This window comes from Colletotrichum truncatum (assembly GCF_014235925.2).
Source record: "Colletotrichum truncatum strain CMES1059 chromosome Unknown Contig_0007, whole genome shotgun sequence".
In the NCBI taxonomy this organism is placed as follows: domain Eukaryota; kingdom Fungi; phylum Ascomycota; class Sordariomycetes; order Glomerellales; family Glomerellaceae; genus Colletotrichum; species Colletotrichum truncatum.
This window is the reverse complement of record NW_027222404.1, coordinates 2,701,781-2,722,384: the sequence shown is the minus strand read 5'-3', so window position 1 is coordinate 2,722,384 and position 20,604 is coordinate 2,701,781. Positions and strand designations below refer to the sequence as shown.

General features: G+C 51.9%; 4 protein-coding genes across 4 annotated transcripts; 2 read left to right on the top strand and 2 right to left on the bottom strand.

Annotated features, from left to right (window-relative positions):
- Positions 1 to 11,971: 11,971 nt before the first annotated feature.
- Positions 11,972 to 13,372, top strand: CTRU02_211152 (Archaemetzincin-2; the record flags this gene model as incomplete). The annotated part of the gene is made up of 1 exon (XM_036720177.1): positions 11,972 to 13,372. The coding sequence occupies one exon, from the start codon at positions 11,972 to 11,974 to the stop codon at positions 13,370 to 13,372; it is 1,401 nt and encodes a 466-aa protein (XP_036587920.1).
- Positions 13,373 to 13,785: 413 nt separating this feature from the next.
- Positions 13,786 to 14,316, bottom strand: CTRU02_211151 (uncharacterized protein; the record flags this gene model as incomplete). Its single annotated transcript, XM_036720176.1, has 1 exon — positions 13,786 to 14,316. One exon carries the CDS (start codon positions 14,314 to 14,316, stop codon positions 13,786 to 13,788), a length of 531 nt encoding a protein of 176 aa, XP_036587919.1.
- A 3,072-nt stretch (positions 14,317 to 17,388) lies between these two features.
- CTRU02_211150 (carbohydrate binding family 6) lies at positions 17,389 to 18,411 on the top strand (the record flags this gene model as incomplete). Its single annotated transcript, XM_036720175.1, has 1 exon — positions 17,389 to 18,411. One exon carries the CDS (start codon positions 17,389 to 17,391, stop codon positions 18,409 to 18,411), a length of 1,023 nt encoding a protein of 340 aa, XP_036587918.1.
- An 859-nt stretch (positions 18,412 to 19,270) lies between these two features.
- On the bottom strand, positions 19,271 to 20,315 carry CTRU02_211149 (glycosyl hydrolase family 61; the record flags this gene model as incomplete). The annotated part of the gene is made up of 2 exons (XM_036720174.1): positions 19,271 to 19,580; positions 19,645 to 20,315. 2 exons carry the CDS (start codon positions 20,313 to 20,315, stop codon positions 19,271 to 19,273), a joined length of 981 nt encoding a protein of 326 aa, XP_036587917.1.
- Positions 20,316 to 20,604: the final 289 nt, after the last annotated feature.

Here is a 20,604-nt window from a genome sequence, read left to right as displayed (position 1 = left end):
CGAACTGGTAAGGAAGAAAGGGCGGGAGGCAGGTCAAGACCAGGCCGGACCAAGTCAGATCAGATCAGGAAAGGTAGAAGAATTCTTTGTGCAGCTTCCAGTTGAGTGGAAAAAACAAAATACATGATAAAGGTACGTACCTTGCTGCCGTTCTTCACCTATTGAGCTCTCCTGGCCCCCTCCTTCCTTCTGGCTCATAAAAAAACGGGAAGGTACATGGGTACAAGCACAATGAGGTAAAAACACAAAAGCAGGAAGTAGCGACTGGGATGATGTCTGTCTGGTAGGTAGTAAGTCCAGAGGTACCTACACCTTTTGCTTCCCTGACGCCATTGCTCAACCAGACCAGCAAAATCTTAATGTCTCGTACCCTAGTCCCCAAAGTCTACTACATACGTAGTAGAATACACGGTAACGAGGACAAAAGCTAGAAAGCAAGGGCAAAGGACAAGGTTGAGTTAGATGGTAGTGGACCTGAGCGGAGGCCAAAGGTACAGGACGAGGACGAAGACAAGGGAGTCATCCAGCTCAAGCTCAACTTGCAACACTTCCTTGATGGTTGAACAATGTCATTCTCAAGTCACGTCGTCACCGTCTTTCTCTTTTGTCCATGTTATCCGTCGGTTCCCAAAGAACTCAGAATATGTGGTCACGGGAAGCAGAGAAACATGTGTTGGTGCAAGCCTCTTTTCATCTTTTTTGTGAGGCATTGTATCGAATTTCCTTTGTTCTTCCCCCGTCGAGAACTCGTCTCTGCCTCACAACCACGCTTGGCTTGTCTCAGAAGCAAAAGTGAGAAAAAGAAACATTTGGTCCCTTTCTCTTTCTTGTCTAGAACAAGCTTGCCCGACAATCATTCTAGGCCCAAGACAGCTTAAACCCTTCCTTCTAGTCCGTGGGTGCCGCCGACCAAGCGTGGGCGCAGTGCGGAGGAGAGTGGAGGAGGTCCCCTCCCATGTCTCTCTCTGTGACGGACCGTCGGTCTCTGAGTCTTTCTGCTTGGTTTTTTATCTTTATTTTTGTTCCCCTCTGAGCCGCTCCAGTTGGGTCTCTGCCGAAAAGAAAGAGGGCCCAAGCCGTTCAGGGTTTGCGTTGAACGCTGTGCCGAAGCCACATTCCCTTGTCTGTGTCCAGCAGCTTTCTAGGAAAATGCATGTGGGCTGGCGACTACAATACGGATAATGTGGGTGACGATGGGCAGTAAAACCAACCTATGGTACGTACTTCTTGTTCTTTGCTATGGAGACGCAGAAAACCAGAGACGCTAAACACTGAGAGCAAACGACTTTCATGTGGGCCACAAGGCCGTTGTCTTGTCTTTCCGGCTTGCTAACCCCGACTCCGATTTTTAAGACACCGGGCCAGCGGGGGCGCGAGACTGCAGGCACACATGCTACGATTTTTTAATTTTTTTTTTTTTAATTTTTTTTTTCTTAAACCCGCCAAGGCCAAGTCGGCCCAGGCTACGGGATAATAAAAGTGTCAACCTGACTCTGCGACAAGAGCGAGGCGATTCGCAAACTGCTGGTGTGCGTCACTGCTCTAGCAACAGCACAGACGGGACGCGGTTCGCGCAGCTAACGGGCTCATTGGGCTAATCGGACTAGCTGGCTAGGAACCTGTACCCTGTTATCTTTCAACGCGTGGTAGCATAGGCGACGAAGGAACGCGTCGGCGAATTGTTGCTGTAATGCTTTGCACATGCTGCGTCGTGAAGAGGTTATGCACTCTCTCATGGCAGCAGCGCCGTCATCGACATCAATGAGCAGGAGGCAGGAAGGAAGAAGCAGGATGATGCCACCAGCATTGCTTCTTAGACATGTTGCGGCCGGAAGGCCTTCCCCCAATTCGGACTTGCATCATCCAACCGCCTGTTTCTCTGTCAAACAATACAGAGTAGGCGGTTTCCCAATTTCCAACAACGGCAGTGCTGACGCTGACGCAGCTGCAACGGAGCGGAGCAGGGTCCGCGATTGGCTGCGGAAGGTGAAGTGTGCAGAAGACAGTAAGAAGGGAAAGCAGGCAGGTGCAGGTGCAGGCGGTATCCTGTACCACAACCATGGCCATAGTGGAAGCGGGGCAGGGTCCAGGGCTTCTTCCCCCATTTTCCTTCTCCTCTTTCTTTCCATCAGTATGCTCTTCGTCCTACTACAGTAGTAGCTAACCTGAGGTGTGTATCCGTACACCGGTCCGAACTGAGGAGGCAGGTAGACCCGGCGGTCGGCGCAGGTTCTTTCCCTTGCCAAAAGGAACGCAGGCAGGCAAGCATGAGGAGCCTCAACCCCCATCTCACCTTGCCTGAGGTATCTTGCTTGGTACCCAGTATACGGATACTCCATACGTAGCTCTCTCCTGCCAAATCATACCTTCCTACGTGCCTTCCTTCTTTTCACCCTTTCCTCCCGTCTCCGCTTCCTTGTGTTTCTTGCTCCCGGATCTTCTCCACCACAAACTCAACTCACCATCACACACGGATACTTTAACAGCTTCACAAATAACCGTTTGAACCGCATTTTATCGTCATCGTTGCAATTGTTCCTCCCCGCCCTGCTGCTTCGCACTGCCTCATCTTTCTCCATAAACACTAACCCGAAATCCGTTTCGTTTTCTTATGCGAGTCCAGGGATCACAGCTCGGCCAGCTCCTCTCTGTCTCTCCCCTTGCACCCAAGGTAGACCGGGATGCCAGGCCTAGGTCCAGTCCATTTTTCTGCTGCTATGACCAGGGCCACAGAAGCGGCCAAGCGTGTTTCCCCTCCCTTTTCGTTTTTTTTTTTTTCTCCCCTCCTCTCTGTGTCTAATCCCTGCCCGGATTGCGATACCCGTGGGCCGTGGCGGGCAGGGTTTTTGGAAAGACGTTCGCGGGTCGCCAGCCACTGACAACAAGACCAACAACGAGCTCCTCCCAGAACCCCACCCCGTCAATAGCTTGGGCAATGCGCCGTAGACCGACTGAGGTACGTATCCAACCCAAGAACCGCAAGCTGCACTAACAGAGGATGCTGGGTCACGCAGTGTTCTGGGCTGTTCTGCTCTCCACTGAACGGACCTGGCTCTGCCGATTCTGGGACGGTGCTCCAAGAGCCTGGTGGAGGTGAAGGGTCGTCTCTGTGGCCGCTTAATGGATCTGCACAACTTAACTGGATACGACGTGTATATTTTTATGCATCATGATTCAGCCATTACGAGCTTGCTCTACTGCCGATGACGGATTCAACAAAGTCCACTGCTTTCACTCCACAAGATGCGCTTGGGCCTGATCAGACTGTGTGACTTTGTTTGTGGACTCAAAGACCACAGCGAACAAACTGTCACTCGCTTGGGACTCCCTGCGGACTGAATGGGAGGGTCGACCAAACTCAATGCCATGCCATCCGACGAACCAATCCAGCAAGGAAGGGGCTGCTGCACTGAGAGGCAGCGTCTGCTTTTCCTCTGTGGTCATCCAAAGTCCATCCTACTACCGGTTGGAGTTACAGAGCAGTTGTTTGACTTGGGGGCGAAATGATATTTTCAGGCTGTTGGATACTGCCACAGTTTGCCCCGACCAGCCATGTGTGCAAGCCGTGGGCACTGGTCTCTCAAGAAGCGGATACAACATTAGGGGTTGCTAACCCATTGTACCCATCTGGACTTGCTCTGGACTCTTCATCATTGAATCCCAGGTTTTCGGTCGCTTTTCCCACCGGCTGCTTGGGTTTTGAGCCCACCGTTGCCAGGGTCTGGCTTCTTCCCCGGCCAATAGGAAAAGCCGGCGACTCGCCAATTGAGAACTCCACAGGTTGATGGCAGCACCCTGCTGGGATCACTTACAGCGAGTTGCTGCGAAAAAGGGGCACTCATCTTAGGGTCGCAACAGTGAGCGACGAACTGGATCATGTTGGCTATGCATATTGGGTAAAATTCAGACTCTACTGCAACTGTGGCAGCGGCAACTTTGAAAACCCCATGACATCCGCCGTTTGGGTATCAGTCTTTTTTTCTTGTTTTAACCGGGCGCGTCGGCCTTGGAAGCAAGCCCCGCAAAGGAAAAAGGAAGAGGTTGGCTGGGGGAGTTGACTACTGTCAGACCTTGATCCTGTAAGGTGACTTGCTGATAGTCTCTTTTCGGAACCCCATTTTACTTCACCAGCAAATGCTCCAGCGGCCCCAGGTTCCCTTTGCGGACTGTGAGTCCCCCAGTGATCTTGTATCTTTTTTTTTTTCTTTTTATTATTTTCTCCCGTTCAAAGCCTTTCCGCTCATGTTATAGCGGCCTTTATTCCAGCTTCGTGGGCAACGGTGGCGCAAAGAGCAGGGTATGGACGCCTCCTTCCTGCTCGGGAATAGCTGCCGGTTCTAGTGGATAGGAGCCGATGGAATGGAATGGAAGCATACAATGAGCACTTTCGGGTCGCATTTCTGGCATCTGACAACCGGTGCTCGGAGGAAAGACGTTGACACCAAAAAGGTGTTTTGTTGATCAAATGCACCATGGCATAATAAAAAGACCGACCTTTGCATGTGCCATGGCATGCATACTGCATTCTTTTGCAGAGCTCAACCCCCGAATCGGAGTGGATGTTGATCCTTGGAACACCCTCCGATCATATGCCCAAGCTTCGAGGAAGCCTGGACCATCTGTTGAACAGGGCAGTCGTTTACAGAGAGCTTACGGATATGGAGCTGATCGACGGATGGGCTGAGCAATCAGTGGGATCTCGATGAGAACGCAGCCAGGCCATGCTGTCCCTAGTGATGGCAGTCTACCGCGGAATGACGATTTTCGGCCTAATCAAGGTGAGCCCGGTCAGCCACCAACCGTCAGAAGGGTCGGTTACAATTGACAAATAACATGCTTCTTTTGTGTCCCGGGATGATAACGCCTGCGCTTCCTGGGAAAATCCTGGTCCCGTACTCGGGATTGGAGGCCAAAGCAGAGCTGTCACCCCGAGACTTTGCTGAGCTACCGGGAAGAGAACGTGGCCCATTCATCCGGCTTCCAGTTCCAGTACACTAGTGCCCACCACCGAGGTGGGGAGGAAGTTTACTGTCAACTTTAGGTCAGTGCATCACAACAAACACGGCCACTGTCTTCTATCTGGTCACTGTTTGTTTTCAAGCCGGTTGTCATAACAGACCACCAGCAAACGAAAACATTATACGCGCCATCTTGAGACGCACTGTGGGGGGAAGATCTGGCACTTGGTTGCTGATCACGAGGGGGGCTGTGTCTTCACTGCCTTGCTCGTGTTAATTTGTGCCCGTACCTTCAGCGATTTCTTGACCTTGAATCGTACACGACAGCGAGCTTTTCTGAAGGGCCCTGCGTGTCCTATTCAGCCCAATGACTAAGGATCCTTTGGTTGCGTCATCTGAACCCACAACTTCCATATCGACCGCTGGACTCCAGTTGACACCAGCGGCCCCCGGCTGGCACTCAGGGCTTACCACTCAACACTAGCACCGGCACTCGCACAGAATTTTTCCTTCTGTTCGGTATCAGCTCCATTCTTTCTCCAGTAGTGTCTATCACTACTCCATTTGTTCGCCGTTGCTCACCAATTGAGGCTCTTTCTCCAATTTCTCTCTCAAAAAGAAAATGTGCCGGGGAATCGTCCGATTGCCCCTCCTGCTATGAATCATCGCGCTGGGCGAGACGCCCACACAGCGCTTCGACCTGGCTTGGTCAGTTGCTGCGATTTCGGCAGGTCTCTGCCAGGCTGCCTATGAATCAACAGCATTAGGATGGAACTCCCCTCCCTCAGCGCTACCGCTTCACCCGCCAAGCTTGATCTTGCCCAGCCCTTACGGCGCCACACAGCCTTACTGAACCGCCGCTGCGGTGTGTTCCAAGGCCCTTCTAATCGCCACCACAAGAATCAATGGGCGCCAGCTTCCTTGTGGCACCGTCAACGAAGCGCCGATACTACCATTGCTTCAGTAAGCGATGCGCCGCTTTTGAGGCTGACAAACGAAATGGAGCCAGAATGACTCTTTCGCTGGCGCTGATGCCCAATGAAAGCTCTTATGGGGTTCGTAGCCCGCCGGCTTGGAATCAATCGTCGACGAATGACACAAGCCACTGGGGCCAACATGGCTTCAGCAATGGCCCGTCCCTGTCCTGTGGCCCCCGGCCCCCCATCTACGTAGTGTAAGCCACGACATGGACAGGCCATGTTTGCTGTCATTGAATGTTCTTCCATTCTTTCTCTCTCTCGTCCATAGCGACCCAATTAGATACAAGTTCGGCAGGTCAAAGCTAACTTTGTCTCTGTCGATCACTTCCTGTTCCTGAAACGATGCCATCAATATAGATGGCTGCGAAAGCGTTTATTGCTGGGGCTGCAAGACGAGTGAGACGCAACTTGGCAGACTAGCTCACCATCGTGACGGCATCACCGTCACATCGCTCGCTTCAGGGTGTTCTGTGCCACGACCATTATTCGACAACGTGGAGTGTCGAGCTGGCACTCCGGCACTTAGCCATATGCAGAATCTCTCCCCCGGATACCGTCATCAAAGAGAAGGTCGAAACACAGGCTTTTCCTTGAGCGGCAGCCTGCCGTGCGTTGGTGTATCCCACTTTGTCCATTGCGTTATTGTCATCCTCGTGGGCTCAACAAAGCCAGGGCTTACGCTGTGTGGGCAACAGTGGCGGACGATTGAAAGACAAAGCATGACCTAAACCACACCTTCAATGGCTTTTTGTGCTGGCGGCTTGCCCTCTTCCACGTGTGTTGAGTGCTGCCCACTTTGACTTGAACCAGGACATGTCCTTTGCTGAAGCGACTGGTACTTGCTGAACAGTATCTGTTTCCCCGGATTTCCATTCGCTCTGCCATTTCTTCTTTGCCCGACTGGTTACGCCATATGGCACAGCCAACTCATAGAAGTTGACTCCATAGATTGCTTCACGCCTCACTATACTGGCTCTGTACGCGTCGTCGGTTTACATGTTTTTCCATCGTCCGTTGAGGCCCCAATAACTACAGGACATGGCCAGTACGCACCGGCTTGGAAAACGGGACAGGCGGCGCAAAATGCCGTGAACTTTAACCGATGCGTTTTGCTCCGGAATTAATATGTAGCCATTTGGCATGCCTGACCGGCCCAACAGGTGCTATGGGCAGTTAGCTGGCTTGGTAATCAAGTTGTAATGGAGCTGAGGGCCGCTCTGTCGTCAACTTGTCTGCGTCGTTTCTTTTCTTACCGAACCATCACGCGGCTGCGCATACCACGGTCAGCATCGTGGCTTTGTGCAATTTCCTACTAATCACAGTTGATCTTCACTGCAGCCTGATATGACGCCGGCATCTGGGGCCACATGTCTCAACATTATTGCATGACGAGAAACCCCTGGGCTGACACGTTCGACTGCCTTACACACTGACGCTGCAGAGAGTGATTCCCGGTCAAAATCCCGGCATTTGACAAATTTTGTTAGACGTCCGTGTTATCAATCAATGTTCTTTTTGGGGCGTTCGTTGCGAACGAGCCCCAGCAGCAAAGAAAATTTCTCGCTGCTGTGCCGTAGTATATCGAATGCTTTGGTCTCAAATCACTTCATCTGGGCCGGTCGGTGGAATATGAAGTGGGGATGCAAATCCTTCCCCTAGTGCATCAGGGCAGGCATCTCGACATGTCTTCCCGTTAACAGCCGGCGCCGGTCAACCACAATAATGAAGGAAGACGGAGCATGCATTTAGCGACCAACCAGATCTGGCACTATCGGGGAACCGTACGATCTGTTGAGATGTGATCATTAAGGGAGCTTTCTTGTTCGGGTCAGCAAGTCACTCCACCATTGTGCACATGTTAGTTTACATGACCTGGTTTCTGGCGACCAAGAACCGGCATCACTGACCGGCGTAAAAGCTTTCGTCACTGGAATCGATAGTTCGCCGACCTATATAGTGGCCAATTGGGTTTGCCCCGGAACACTTCTGCCGTGTAGACACACAAGAGCAAAAGTTCCAGGCGAGTGCCCCCAAAACCAGGCCGAGTTCACAAGGATAACACATCCATTCCGGGCTCTGCGCGAGCGATTGCGGTTCCAATTCACGTCTGACTGGCGCAGGATCCACGCCCAAAAGATGGTGTGCAGGGTCGCACGCCTTCCAACTTGTTGAGTATAGGTGTTCATGTCCGACTGCTACTGATGAGGTTTTTTATTTTTGTCTATTTGCGTCCCTTGCATTAGCCGTCCTCTGAGGGAGGTATGGGAGAGCAGCCCATTCGCCAGGCCCGAATGGCAAATGCATGGAAGACGGGAAAGAGGAGGCAGGGAGTGTGTGATTAGGGAACACCTGCATGCTGGCCCGCGTCTTACTTCAGCGGAAAGCCTTGGTGAAGGCTTCTTGCGTAGGGCCCGGGTACAAGTTCTGGAGATACTGTTGCATCGCGGGCCATTTTACTGACTACCCGGCAGCCGCGAGTGCTGCTTACTCGCATGTAATGTGAAGTAGCAGATGCCCCCTCTTCACCCCCCATGCCCAGTGATGCCGGGCGCGTTAAAAGTAGCGACGACTCTGACGAGATCCTGACAGGACCCTCTGCCCGGTGAATGACATGGGCCTTTGGCCGGGAGCTGCATCGCCTTCGGACCGGTCTCGACTTCGGACAAGAAAATTTTCATAGGGTTGCTGGGTACTTTTAGTAGTTGACCGACCCTGGAGGGGAAAAGTCTGCATATGACAACATCAGTCCATCGTCAAGCGGCAAGCCACCCTCGGAATTCCATTCTCAACCGGAACATGTAAAGGAAGGATGGGGCAAAAAAAAAAAAAAAAAAGGTACCGACAATGCCCGAGGTTAATGGCTCAGGTGGCAACAAGACGATGCTATCTTGGACCAGGAAGAAAGTGGCCGCCATGAGGGGAGAGAAAGATGGCGTTGGGTCGCAAAACCTCAGCCGTTACAGACGGGTTGAGATCTGTTGTGTGTTCTTTGTTCGATATTCCCGGATAAGGTAAGGTCGCCTCCATTCGTTCTTTTGGCCACGTCCTCACGCTCTCGCTCTTCGGTCTTTGTTACGGACACGAACGAAACTTCCAGTCTTCTAGCGTTGGTGGTCCTATGCTTTGGCAATACAAGACCGACGTTGCAGATCTGCTTAGACTACACTCCCCCCAGGACCGGAACGGCGGACTTCATCATGCTCTTGGCGCGTTGGCTGTGCGTTTTTTGTTGATAAGGTCGCCCCCGGTTGCCATGCCATATTCACCTGCGACAAAGCCACCCACGATGGTGCGGCCTAGCATCTGAGGGCGATTATACGTACTCGCTGCCGCACGATGGGTTGAGGCGTTCGTGGGACTAGCACACTCACGCTTACATCACTATCTTCTTACTGCGCACGGCAGTTCCGCCAGAGAGGGAAACAGGCTGCAGTATAATCGCAAATAGATTTTTGAATTGCAAAGGTGAATTTTGCGAGCCGCCAAACAGTTCCTGAAACTCCCTGCATTGGAGTTTGGGATTTCCGGCTGAAAGTAGTCGTTTGGAAATTGCATTCTCATCCCTCTCGGCATCGAAGAAATCGGTTTTCTTCATGGTCGATTTGGTATCCCGTGGAGAGGCTTGACTTGCGCCAATTCATACTATTGATATTGTGCTGCTAAATCAAAGTCAACGCTAGACTACAAGAACCCTTCCATTGGTCTACACTGTCTTCGTGTTTATCAACGAGGGAGAGGAAGAGAAATGTGTGGCTCTTTCCCCCCCACGGGTGGCACACGTTCTCTTCAGCTATTTTTTCTCGCGGAAAGCCTCGTGGCGCTAAGCAAAGATGCCACGAGTTGCGAGGGAGGAGATAGAAGAGATGCAAGGGCCCGGCGCCACAAAATTTAAGACCAAGATCGCCCGTCAACCCGCGATAAATGATGTTACTAGGCGATGGTGTGCTTTTCGTTTTTGCTGCGAGACACATACCAGACCCCAGGATCGATCTCGGGATGAAGGCGCATTGATGGGGATGGCCCCGCGGGGTGCTGGGCTCACTTGTTAGCCCTGGGAATGATATTGTAGACCGACGAGACGGAAACCCAAATGTACGCCACTGAAATCTTGATATATCGAGAGTGTGGGTTCGTTGGTCTCGGGAGGGCGCTTTCACCCCCATGGACATGCGACCGGGCGCGCATTCAACTCTGTCGGCCTCGCAGGCCGCGGTCGCGGACGCGGAAAAGAGAATGCCCAACGTCAAGCCAGCGCACAGCTTGCCGAGGTGATAACTACTCGACATCTTTCACATGCTGCTTGCTATCCATCACAAATGTCGTGAAGTGGAGAGGGATCCATTGGACCACGTGTGTGCCCTGCCGTGATTCTCATCACAGATGTAAGGGCTTCGCAACGAGGCGGCGAGCAGACCCTGCAAAGTCGAACCTTAGCAGTTACCGCCCGCATCTTGGGACGAGGACACGAGTTTCTAGTTTGCTAGTCGTCTGTTTCTCCATTGGAGTGGTTCATCTCTTTTCTACCAGTTCGCAGGAGAAGGAGGGGTAGGGAGGGGGGGCGTGTATGGGAAGCAGACGCTCAGATGCGCCCGCGGTTCACGGAGGTGGAGTCCCGGGGATCGGACGTACTGGTTTCACATGCGAACCTTGCCTTTCCACGCGGGATGTGGATTGCTGTTTTTTCTGATGTTACTGGGTTTGTTTTATTTTACGAAGTCTTGCGACGTTGATACTTTTCGCGGCGCTCAACTTTCGAGAGGTTGGATATGGGCGCGCTTGTGAAATGTGACGAGGCATGATGAAATAACCTACTTTCATACTCTGCTTAGACCACGTCGGCCGTTGAGCCGTGTCTGCTTGTGTGGCGTCACCCCATTCGTCGGTCATCGGATTATGGTTGCGGGAGGGCCGGGGCGCACGTCGGAGACACCCGGGGAACAGCGGGTGGGAAAAAAAGCGTTGACGCGAGGAGTAAGACTTGGGTTGGTATGTTTTTTTTTCCCTGACGCCGTTGTTGAGGCTTCGTCGGTGGAAGGCGTGAAGTATACGTTTCTCTGAGATGATCATCGCACGATGCCAACCGGTCATGTCACGTCCCCATCCCGTTGGGCCGCCGCTGGGCCGCGCGGATGCGGGACGCAGGTGCCGCGGCGCATAGAAACATTCCGAAGGAGGCCTTAACGGACTTTGCTTATGCGCAAGCGCGAGCGGGAAGTCTCACGCAGAATGCAGGTGAGGCGGTGGCGAAGTGCAGGTTGTTTCCTAACTCTCTCTCTCTCTGTGTGTCCCTCTCTGTCTTTCTCTCGCTGGGCCAGACCTGGCCGAGCGGGAGTGCACGTTTTGACGGCGTCAGGTTCAGCCGGGCTGCATGACGGAAGGATGATAAGGGTCTCTCCCTCTTTCTCTCTCTCCTCTGCGGTGCGTATTCCGCACATGGGCCGAGGTGAATCTCGGCTTGGTGACCGAACGACATGGCGCGGGATTTGATGCTCGGGGTGGAGTGATGCAAGAGGCTTCCCGAGCGGCCCCCTCCCGTCAATGCTTTTGTTGTCGACTGACGTACGACGGCAGAAGTCGGAGGATTATCGCCTGTAGCGGGCTGTCGAGCGCGGTCTAGAGACGGGTGCGCTCCTGGGCATGGACCGCACGTCGTTCGAGTCAGCCTAGTGACAAGGCTGTGTTGGGATTCCCTTAGTCTCCATGATGATGGTGAAGGAGGTCGTTGGTGCTGACGGGATTTATTGGTTCCCGTGTAAGGCTGAAATAGTAGTAGCGGCTCAAACACAGCATCCAGCGTCCATCGTAGGCAGCAGCGCGCAAAGCGGGGTTTTTTTCTGTGTGCTAGTCCTGATTCAAACAAGAGGGCAAATTCATCAACGAGGAGATGAGTGAAGGGGGAGTCGTTCGTTTGTGACTTGTTTCGAGATACGACAGTCTAAAATATCAATCACAAAAAAAAAAAGGAAGTGGCACAAATCCGTCTTCCATGCCAGCTGTGAAATCGACGTCGACCTGCCTTGTTGTTTTCTCGCCATGGCTCCCAGGAAAAAAGTCTGCGCACACCAAAAGCTCTGCGTCGACGTGTCGGATCACGGCCGCAACGTAGTTGGCTTCGAATGGATACCCGCCGACAAGAGAGCAGCCGCGACGACGCGCTCAGGGAGGGCTACCGAGGCCGGGGGCTCCGCTCCGGATGTATCCACCTTTCCCGGCCCGCTCGTCCTCCCCGGCGACGAACTTGCTATGAACCCGAAATACCCGCCGCAGAGCCTGCGGTCCTGGGTGAACGGGGGCTACCGGAATCCAATCACGCCCGAGAGAAAGACGTTGTACGTCGTGGACTTGCCCGGCATAGACGAGTCCGCGGGGTTCATGAGGGAGTGGGCTGAGCCGGACATTGACGAGTTCGTGGACCGCAAGGAGTTCCCCAGGTTGGAACATCCCGATGTGGGAGATTTGATGGCGTACCTCGGCGCTTTTTATCATCCGCTCCCGGTGAAGAAGCTGCCCACGCCGCTCAAGTTCGTAAGGTGGAACGACGGCAAGAAAGGCGAGGAGAAACCATCCATGGTCGGTCTCATGATGGGGTCTGATATCGCTGTGGGCATACGAGCGAGGCCTTCGCCGGATGAGATTGCGAGGATGCAGCTTAACCTCAACGATCTCCTTGATGCCCTCAGGAGTATCCTCCCCAAGGGCGCCTATGCTTCCGTGATGGTCCTCGCGCACGACCTCTACGAGGACGAGGATGATGATTTCTGCTGCGGGAGGGCGTACGGTGGTAGTAGGATCTCGCTGGTGTCAAGTTTCCGGTACAGACCTGACCTGGACGCTGCGTTTGACGTCGAGATTGAGCACATGTGGCCTACTTCCCATTGTGCTGCTTTCATAGACGACTTTTGCAAGAGGAACGCAGAGGAGGAAGACGGGAAGGGGAAGAAGAGGAAACGCGCGGGTGGAAGTAAGGCTGCTTCTGAGGGAAACTCGCTGCTTGATTTGAAAAAGACCCCGGGCACGCCTATGGGAGCGGCCATCTCCGAGTCGAAGAAGGTCCTCGTGCCCAAGACGAAGAAGGATCAGCGTGGCATGTGGTTCTCGAGGGTTGCGAGGACGGCGGCGCATGAACTTGGACATTGTTTTGGACTGGATCATTGTGTGTATTATGCTTGCGTTATGCAGGGCACCGGAGGACTGGGAGAGGATGCGAGGCAGCCTCCTTACTTCTGCCCTGTTTGCGAGGCGAAGCTCATGTATGGGCTTGGGGAGATGGGGGTCGTTGAGGGGGGCAAGTTTGGGAAGTGGGAAGAGGCAAGGGATAAGGAGGTCTTGAAGGAAAGGGTTGAAATCATGTGGGGTTTCTGTCAGGGTTGGAAGGGTGTAGGGATGTTTGCGGGCTTCGGAGAGTGGTTGGATGTGAGGCTGAAGGAGATGTAATTCGGCTTGTACGATGAAGGTGGGTTAATGGAAGGAGTAAAACGCTTTCTTTAGGTAGGATGAAGTTGACCTCCGTCTGCGATACCAATTAAGTAAATACACACGTAACAGCTAATTCGAAGTCTTTCATAGCGTGACTAATAGCCATTTTCAGCACTTGCTAGGCAGTGACTTGCAGCCCTTTCAGATTCTTGAGGCTTTTCGACTTGATTATTGCTTACTTTTAGAGTCAGCATAACCACTGAACAAACCGAATAACTCGAGGTGACCATACCAAGGCATTGATTCCCCAGAAAGTCCCTGCCTGATACCCTACATGATCCTTACTTTCCCCACCTCTTCCCTTCCACAAACAAGCCTTTGAGTTCCGAGATAAAGAAACTAACATACAGCCAAGCCTTCTTAAATGTGATCTAACCCCTGTGAAGATATTCGTGAGCGAAAATGCCGGTGTTAGGCACGTGAACGGATCCCCAGCCGGCGACCAGCTCTGTCCTGTATCGGCACCTCTCCATCACCACTCTGAGAGCACCCATTGGTTGGAAATAGTCGGATAATTCACGCTGTGCACTTGCAAGTTCCCAACCAATGCAGCATTTGCCGTTGTTATTCTCCAGGCAGTATCGACGGGGTGTGAGCTCGGCCAGTTGCCCTGACTTGCGCGGTGCCACATAATCTATCAGAGACTCACACACCACCAGTGGAGCGCGGTTCTCCTGATCACACTGGTAGCGCCTCTCCAAAGGCGTATTTATGGGACCCTTCTGCCGTCCGATGATTTGTGGGACGCCCTCATTGTTTGTTGCATTAGTCTTTTCTTCTTCTTCCAAGTTGATCGTGGGCGTGACGTGAATCCAGTCATGTTTCCAGAGGGTGAAGTTACCCTGGGCATCGACCCATGCATCTTCCAATTCCCACACTTGTTCTGTCACGCCAGAGTCCATTTTTGGGAGTTTGGACTGCGATTTGAACCTTTCCAGGAACTTGCCAACCCAGTCTTTGAACGCTTCTTTCCCCTGTTCCATCTTTTCCTTCGCAGCTTTCATTTCTTTAGAGACGATTTTCTTACATCTTTCACATTCTTGCTGACTCTTGCTTTCAGCCTCGCGTTTCGGTTTCTGTTTCTTCTTTTCCTTAATCTTTTCCCTAATCTTGTTGATACCTAGCTCTACCAACTTGGTTCCTATGCACCAAACCAGTACTGAAACAAGTTCGGCAAACACCATTTTGGTTCTTCAAGGTTTGTTGGCTGGTAATCCAGTTGGTATGCTGAACTGTCTGTGTTAGCCAATTGGCAGTTGTAATGAGTTGTGGCCTGACATACCTTGAGTGATGATCTGATGCTACCTTGTGTGATAGGTTAAATGATACCTCGAGGAATTGACGATGTTATTACGCTGCAGTATGGTTTGTTGGGAGAATATAGAATGAATATAGAGACTCTTAGATCGAATCTTATAGTTCGAGGTTCAGGAAATACCTTGGGAGGCGGGGAACTACACCACACGCCATTCTTGCATGTTATTGAACCCTAAATACAATGCATTTAACCAACTTGGAGTCATAACAAACCACGGCATACGGTCTTTTTCTCTCCATGATCTGTGTATGTATCAATCATTCAATAACGGGCCACTTCTTAATGAGGAGTTGTACTCGTCTTCATCGTTTCGTGGCTGGTGCTGAGTTTCAAGCACCCGGTTGGACTCGACTATTAGGTTACACTTTTCGAGTATATCGAATATTCCCTAAAATCGACTGACAGATATTGAATAATAACTGCTTTCTGGAAAACCTTGTCTTCTGTTGCGGTGGTTCAAGTGGTCGCACATGCAATATTGGCTAGACGACAGCTCGGCTTAGTTTATCTTGTATTGTCGCATAGGTTTTGCGACACAGCAGCTTCCTTCAATGAAGGAGCAAGCTACACTTTCATCTGTTGTGTCTTGTTTATAGATTAGCGTGCAGGCTGGGACATGAAGGTGTCTGCATATCTCAGTGACTGGGTTGTATAACGCGTTATGCGTGGTAAGTAGATCAAAAACAAGATCGGATCATCTGAAGCCACATGGTTTGGAGTATTTACGGAACAGCCATCAAATAAGCCACAACACGGAGTCAAGTGCTTGCTTGGAGGATGCAGAGGTAAACAGCTTCCATCATGCGTGACCTCAATATTAAACCCAGATTCAAATTGGCTTGAGTTCCACTGAAAAGTAGTCAAGAAGATGTTCCACCGCCGTGCAGCTCGATGGGTCGAGTGTGAGCAGAGCAGATGTACACGTGCAACGACATATATCCACAACGCAAAAGTCACCTGAAGAAGAAGGCATTACTATGATACGATGGCCGAATAGCTGAAACCGAACGATGCAGATTTAGCTTATCCCTTCGACAATTTCTCATGTCGATCTGTTCGCTCTACTCGTGTTCGCATATTCCCGAATGCAAGGTCAGCCCTCGTAGACGCCAACAACCGTGGTCGGCTGGATCTCATATGCAAACCATCAAGATATGTAAAACCAAGATTCAGCTTCTCATTTACAAAAGCTCGACTGCCGATACCGCATGACAGTATCCAGAAACCGATTCGTCAGCTTTCAGCAGACTAAATGTAACAGTTCAAAAGTTTATAATGTCCTATTATTCCACGACGAAAATAGCTGAATGCGCGGTTTCATCAACCGTCCGATAAAGTGCCATAGCTGATGTAGCCAAAAACCGATAACAGAGCAGCGTGCAGATATTGCCGCCAATTTGGTGATTAAGATATTTTCGTCTCGACCACAACTTACAATTGATAAAAAAAACCAAACATCCCTCTTGCAGCCACCAAAATAGACATAGCACACAGGTCTACTGATGATGTTGCCAAGCGCCGGTAGATGAACTCCAGAAGGTACAAAAGGGGCAGCAAGCCACGGCAAATGGTCAAAATAGCCACAAGAACAAGCTAAAGTTCGGTTTACTAGAAAAGGACGGTATCAGAACACGTCCCTGTCTTGAGTATAGTGTCGACCAACGGTAAAAACCGAGTCGAATCCATGCGAAAATCCGCAAGCGAACCTTTCATCCCTGTGGGAGTCAACGGAGGACCTGAAGAAACGGGAAAAACGACCGAAACAAACCTGTGTTCACCAGGTCACCGCATGCGACATGTTAATTGTGGTATGTGAGTCAGCTATTTGGAAGTTCTATCCTGGGACGTATCAGCTTGGCGCGAGCGGTGCCTGTCGCGTACAAAGCAGGAAATGGACCACAAACGCGACTTTGGGCGGTGAAACAGTCCAGTAGAAGGTTAGAAATAAATGCTGCTGGTTTGGCATTGATAGAGTGGCTGTGGGGGACCCATAGTCTTATTACCGTCTGATAAGTTCCATGTGGTAAGCCAATCCAGGATCTGTCGCTTACGCATGAACGACAGCGGGAGAGTAACGATAGTGCCGAGTCATTGACAATAAACAACTCCAACCGACACGCAGCAACGCGGGCCAGGAAGGCAGAAATAGCAACTGTCCTTTCGGGAGCCGTGGTCTATTGATGAGCCCGGCCGGCATGACAGAAACTCGGAGTAGTTCACGTCAAACTCCACCAGACCCACTCAGTCACCGGTCTGATAGGAGGTTATGGAATGTTAGTGTAGAAGGCCGTTCACTTGATCAGTGACTTGGTCTTAAGACTCCAAATAACGCAGGATAACCTACAGAGCTATAGTGCAATCGAATGCTGAATATAGCGGCCTCCATGTCAAATCCACTCGTAGGGTTCAATCATCTAGATTTAGAATAGAATTGTAATTAAACTTGAACGAGTCTTCTAAGCGAGGGGCATAACAGTTCTTTGATATGAGGTCGACACAGAATATAAAGACATTGAGATGATCTCCATTGAATGAATGGATTCTAGATCAGTATTCGAGCACAAGTACACCAAGCGCAAGCGCATATACCTACTCCTCGACTTCCTCTCTTTCCCCTTTGCTTTCTTTCTCTTTCTTCTTGACGAAGCTGGCCACCATGTCAACAAAACAGGTTTTGTTGCTTCTTCCCCTCCTTTTCAGCGCCGGCTGGGCATCTCCGGCGCGTAACCCTGCCGACCGTAACCCTGCCGATCGTACGAAGCCTCTTAAACCCATAGCGAGCAACAAACCAGGCAGCGGCGGCAGCGGCGGAAACAGCACAGGTGGCGGCGCGCCGACGCTTCCCTCGGGCTTCAAAAAGATTGTCTTTCAGGATGACTTTTCTACGCAGAAGGCTGGCGCCCTTCCCGACTCTTCAAAGTGGACCTTTGACGTCGGCACGAGCTACCCAGGAGGCGCCGCGAACTGGGGCACGCAAGAGATTCAGACCTACACCAAGGACACCAAGAACATTGCCATATCCTCGAGCGGAACGTTGACGATCACCCCGATCAAGAACGGCGAGTCTTGGACTTCGTCCCGTATCGAAACCAACGCGGCGCAGGACTTCCAATGCCCCGAGAAGGGCAAGATGCGGATGGAGGCGAGCATCATGATCCCGGCTTCAGACCCTTCCACGCAATCCGGAATCTGGCCCGCCTTCTGGTCCATGGGTTCATCCTTCCGGACGAATGTGACTTCGTGGCCGGGCGTGGGCGAGATCGACATGCTCGAGGTGTCCAACGGCGTTGGCACCGTGTTCCAAACGGCACACTGCGGCGTAATCGACGGCGGCCCGTGTAACGAGAAGACCGGTCTCAGCTCCAGTGCCGAGTTCCCCCGCGGCGAGTTCGTCAAGGTTGCGTGCGAGGTCGACCGCTCTGGTGGCGGCGATTTCAAGACCGAGAAGCTGATATGGTATGTCAACGACAAGCCGACCAAGACCATCACGGGCCAGGAGATTGGCGATGCGGCCTTTTGGAACAATCTCGCCCGCACGCCCAAGATGATGCTCCTCAACGTTGCCATCGGCGGTGAATTCCCTGACGCCAAGGCCGGTACTAAGACGCCCAACGCCCAGACTGTCGGCGGTGAGACGTCCAGGATGGAGGTCAAGTACGTTGCTGTCTACAGCACTTGAGACTCTTTGTTTCAAAACTTAAGTGGCGTTTGCCTCTGAGCTTTCAATTTTCTTCAACAGGAGGGGTTCTGGTGTAGTTGGATACGGAAATGATTGTGGATGTAGAGGAAACAATGATCGATGCATGCATTGGAATTTAGAGCGCTTGTATATTATGTAAACGCATTGTCAATATGAAGCACCCAGATGAAATTTTGTTTCCTCGACTGTTCGACGTGATGACAATGAGTTCTGCTTGAGGAGGACACTCCGTCTGGAGTTTGAAGGGGTGTGTCAACTAAGGAAACATGCTACTGACTGCTTGACAGTTCTTCTTCTTTAAATTTTGACTGCTGGACGTTTCATTCAGCTGTCACGCTTTAACTAGCTGTTGTCAAAGTCATCATCAAATATGGCCGAAGTAAAATGTACATTAAGAACCTTCATGCTCTGTTAGATATGAAAATCTATTGACTATGAAACACTGGCATTGACCACATTCCTACTGCGTTGTTTGTACTTGATTATCACTGAGTTGTTTCAAAACATTCCATTCTTCTTCAAACATTAGTTGAATTATTAGCAAGATGGCGTCTACCCGATGCGTTTCCCGTATATATAATGTCAAACATACGCGCCTCTTATAGTCCATAGGATACAAAGGTTTAAATACACAAGTTCACACATAACATATCAGATATTCACAAATCACTGAAGAGACTAAATGTTTGAACAAGGTAAATTCTTGTGCCACTCGAAGTTGGCGTAAGTCGCAGAATTACGCGCGGAATACTATGTACAGTGAACTTCTAATATGTAACTGAATGATACACGTCCTGAATATCTCCTTTCAAATACCGAGCCGGGACTGGCTAACCACTTAGTAGTGGGCAGAGCGGCGGGCCTTGCGGGCGCGGCGGCGCTTGCAGCCGGTGCTGGAGCCGGAGGTGGGAGTGGCGGCAGCAGCAGAGGTGGAAGCGGCGGGGGTAGAGGGAGCGGCAGCAGCGGAGGTGACGAGGGTGGTAGGGGCAGCGGCGCTGGGAGCAGCAGCGCTGGGGGTGGCAGCGGGAGCAGAGGGGGCAGCAGCCGGGGCGGAAGAAGCGGGAGCGGCAGCGGGAGCAGAGGAAGCAGGGGCGGCGGGGGCAGAGCCGGAAGAGCCGGAGCCGTAGACGGCAGGGCCGGGGATGACGCTGGAGATCAAGTCAGTTTTAAAGCTCAAAACAGATATGAGCAGACAGGTTCAGGTAAACTTACTAGTTGGCGATGGTGTTGTAGATGTTGATCAACAGACCAGGGTCAGTGGCCTTGTAGGCACCAGGGAAAGTGACACCCTCGGGCTTGGCGGAGCCAGAGCCCTCAATCTTGAGCTGGTAGCAAGACATGTAGTACTGAGCACCACCCTCAGAGCCGGCGGCGTGGAGAGCGACGGTCTCAGCACGGAGGAGGTAGTCACCGGGGGCGACGTCGGAGGGGATGACGAAGTTCTGCTTGCCGCAGCCCTCGTTGATGAGGTCGTTACCCCAGGTCTTGTTGCCCTCGAAGTAGCCGGACTCGAAGACCTTGAAGAAGGAGCTGGAACCGTCGGCGGTGGCGGCGTCGGCGACAGAGCTGAGGTAGATCATGACGGGGCCGTGGTGGGCACCGCCGATGGCCTCCTTGGTGCAGTCACGGTCGTTGTGCTGGTGCATCTCGACGGTGATGGTGTCACCGGCCTTGACACCGCAGGTGCTGGCGGCCTTGGCGGCACCGGCGTTGCAGCGCATGTCGTTGGAGGTCACGTCGGTGACGGGGGAGTTGGAGGCGGGCATGCGGACACAGGTGGAGGACTGGTCCTCACCGTTGACCCAGAGTTGCTGGAAGATGGCATGGCCAGCGACCATGTTGGCCATGGAGGCGGTAAGAGCAAGAGCAGCGACGGTCTTCATCTTGATGGATTTGAAAGGTTGTTTTGTAAAGAAGGACAGTTGATTCCGGGCGTAAGAAGCGATGTACACACAAAAGGTGAAAAATGAGTGAAGTGACGCCGGCGTCGAGTTGTAGAGAATGACTGAAAAGTAATGAGTGGACAGATGAGTGACTGTTCTGTTGGAGAAGAGAGAGCAAGAAAGGTAGTCGGTTGGGCAGAACTTTATCTCTACATATATGTCTGTCTCTTACACCAGATTCCTCCCAAAGCCAACCTTTTTACCTCCCCACCTTCGGAAAGGCAATGCC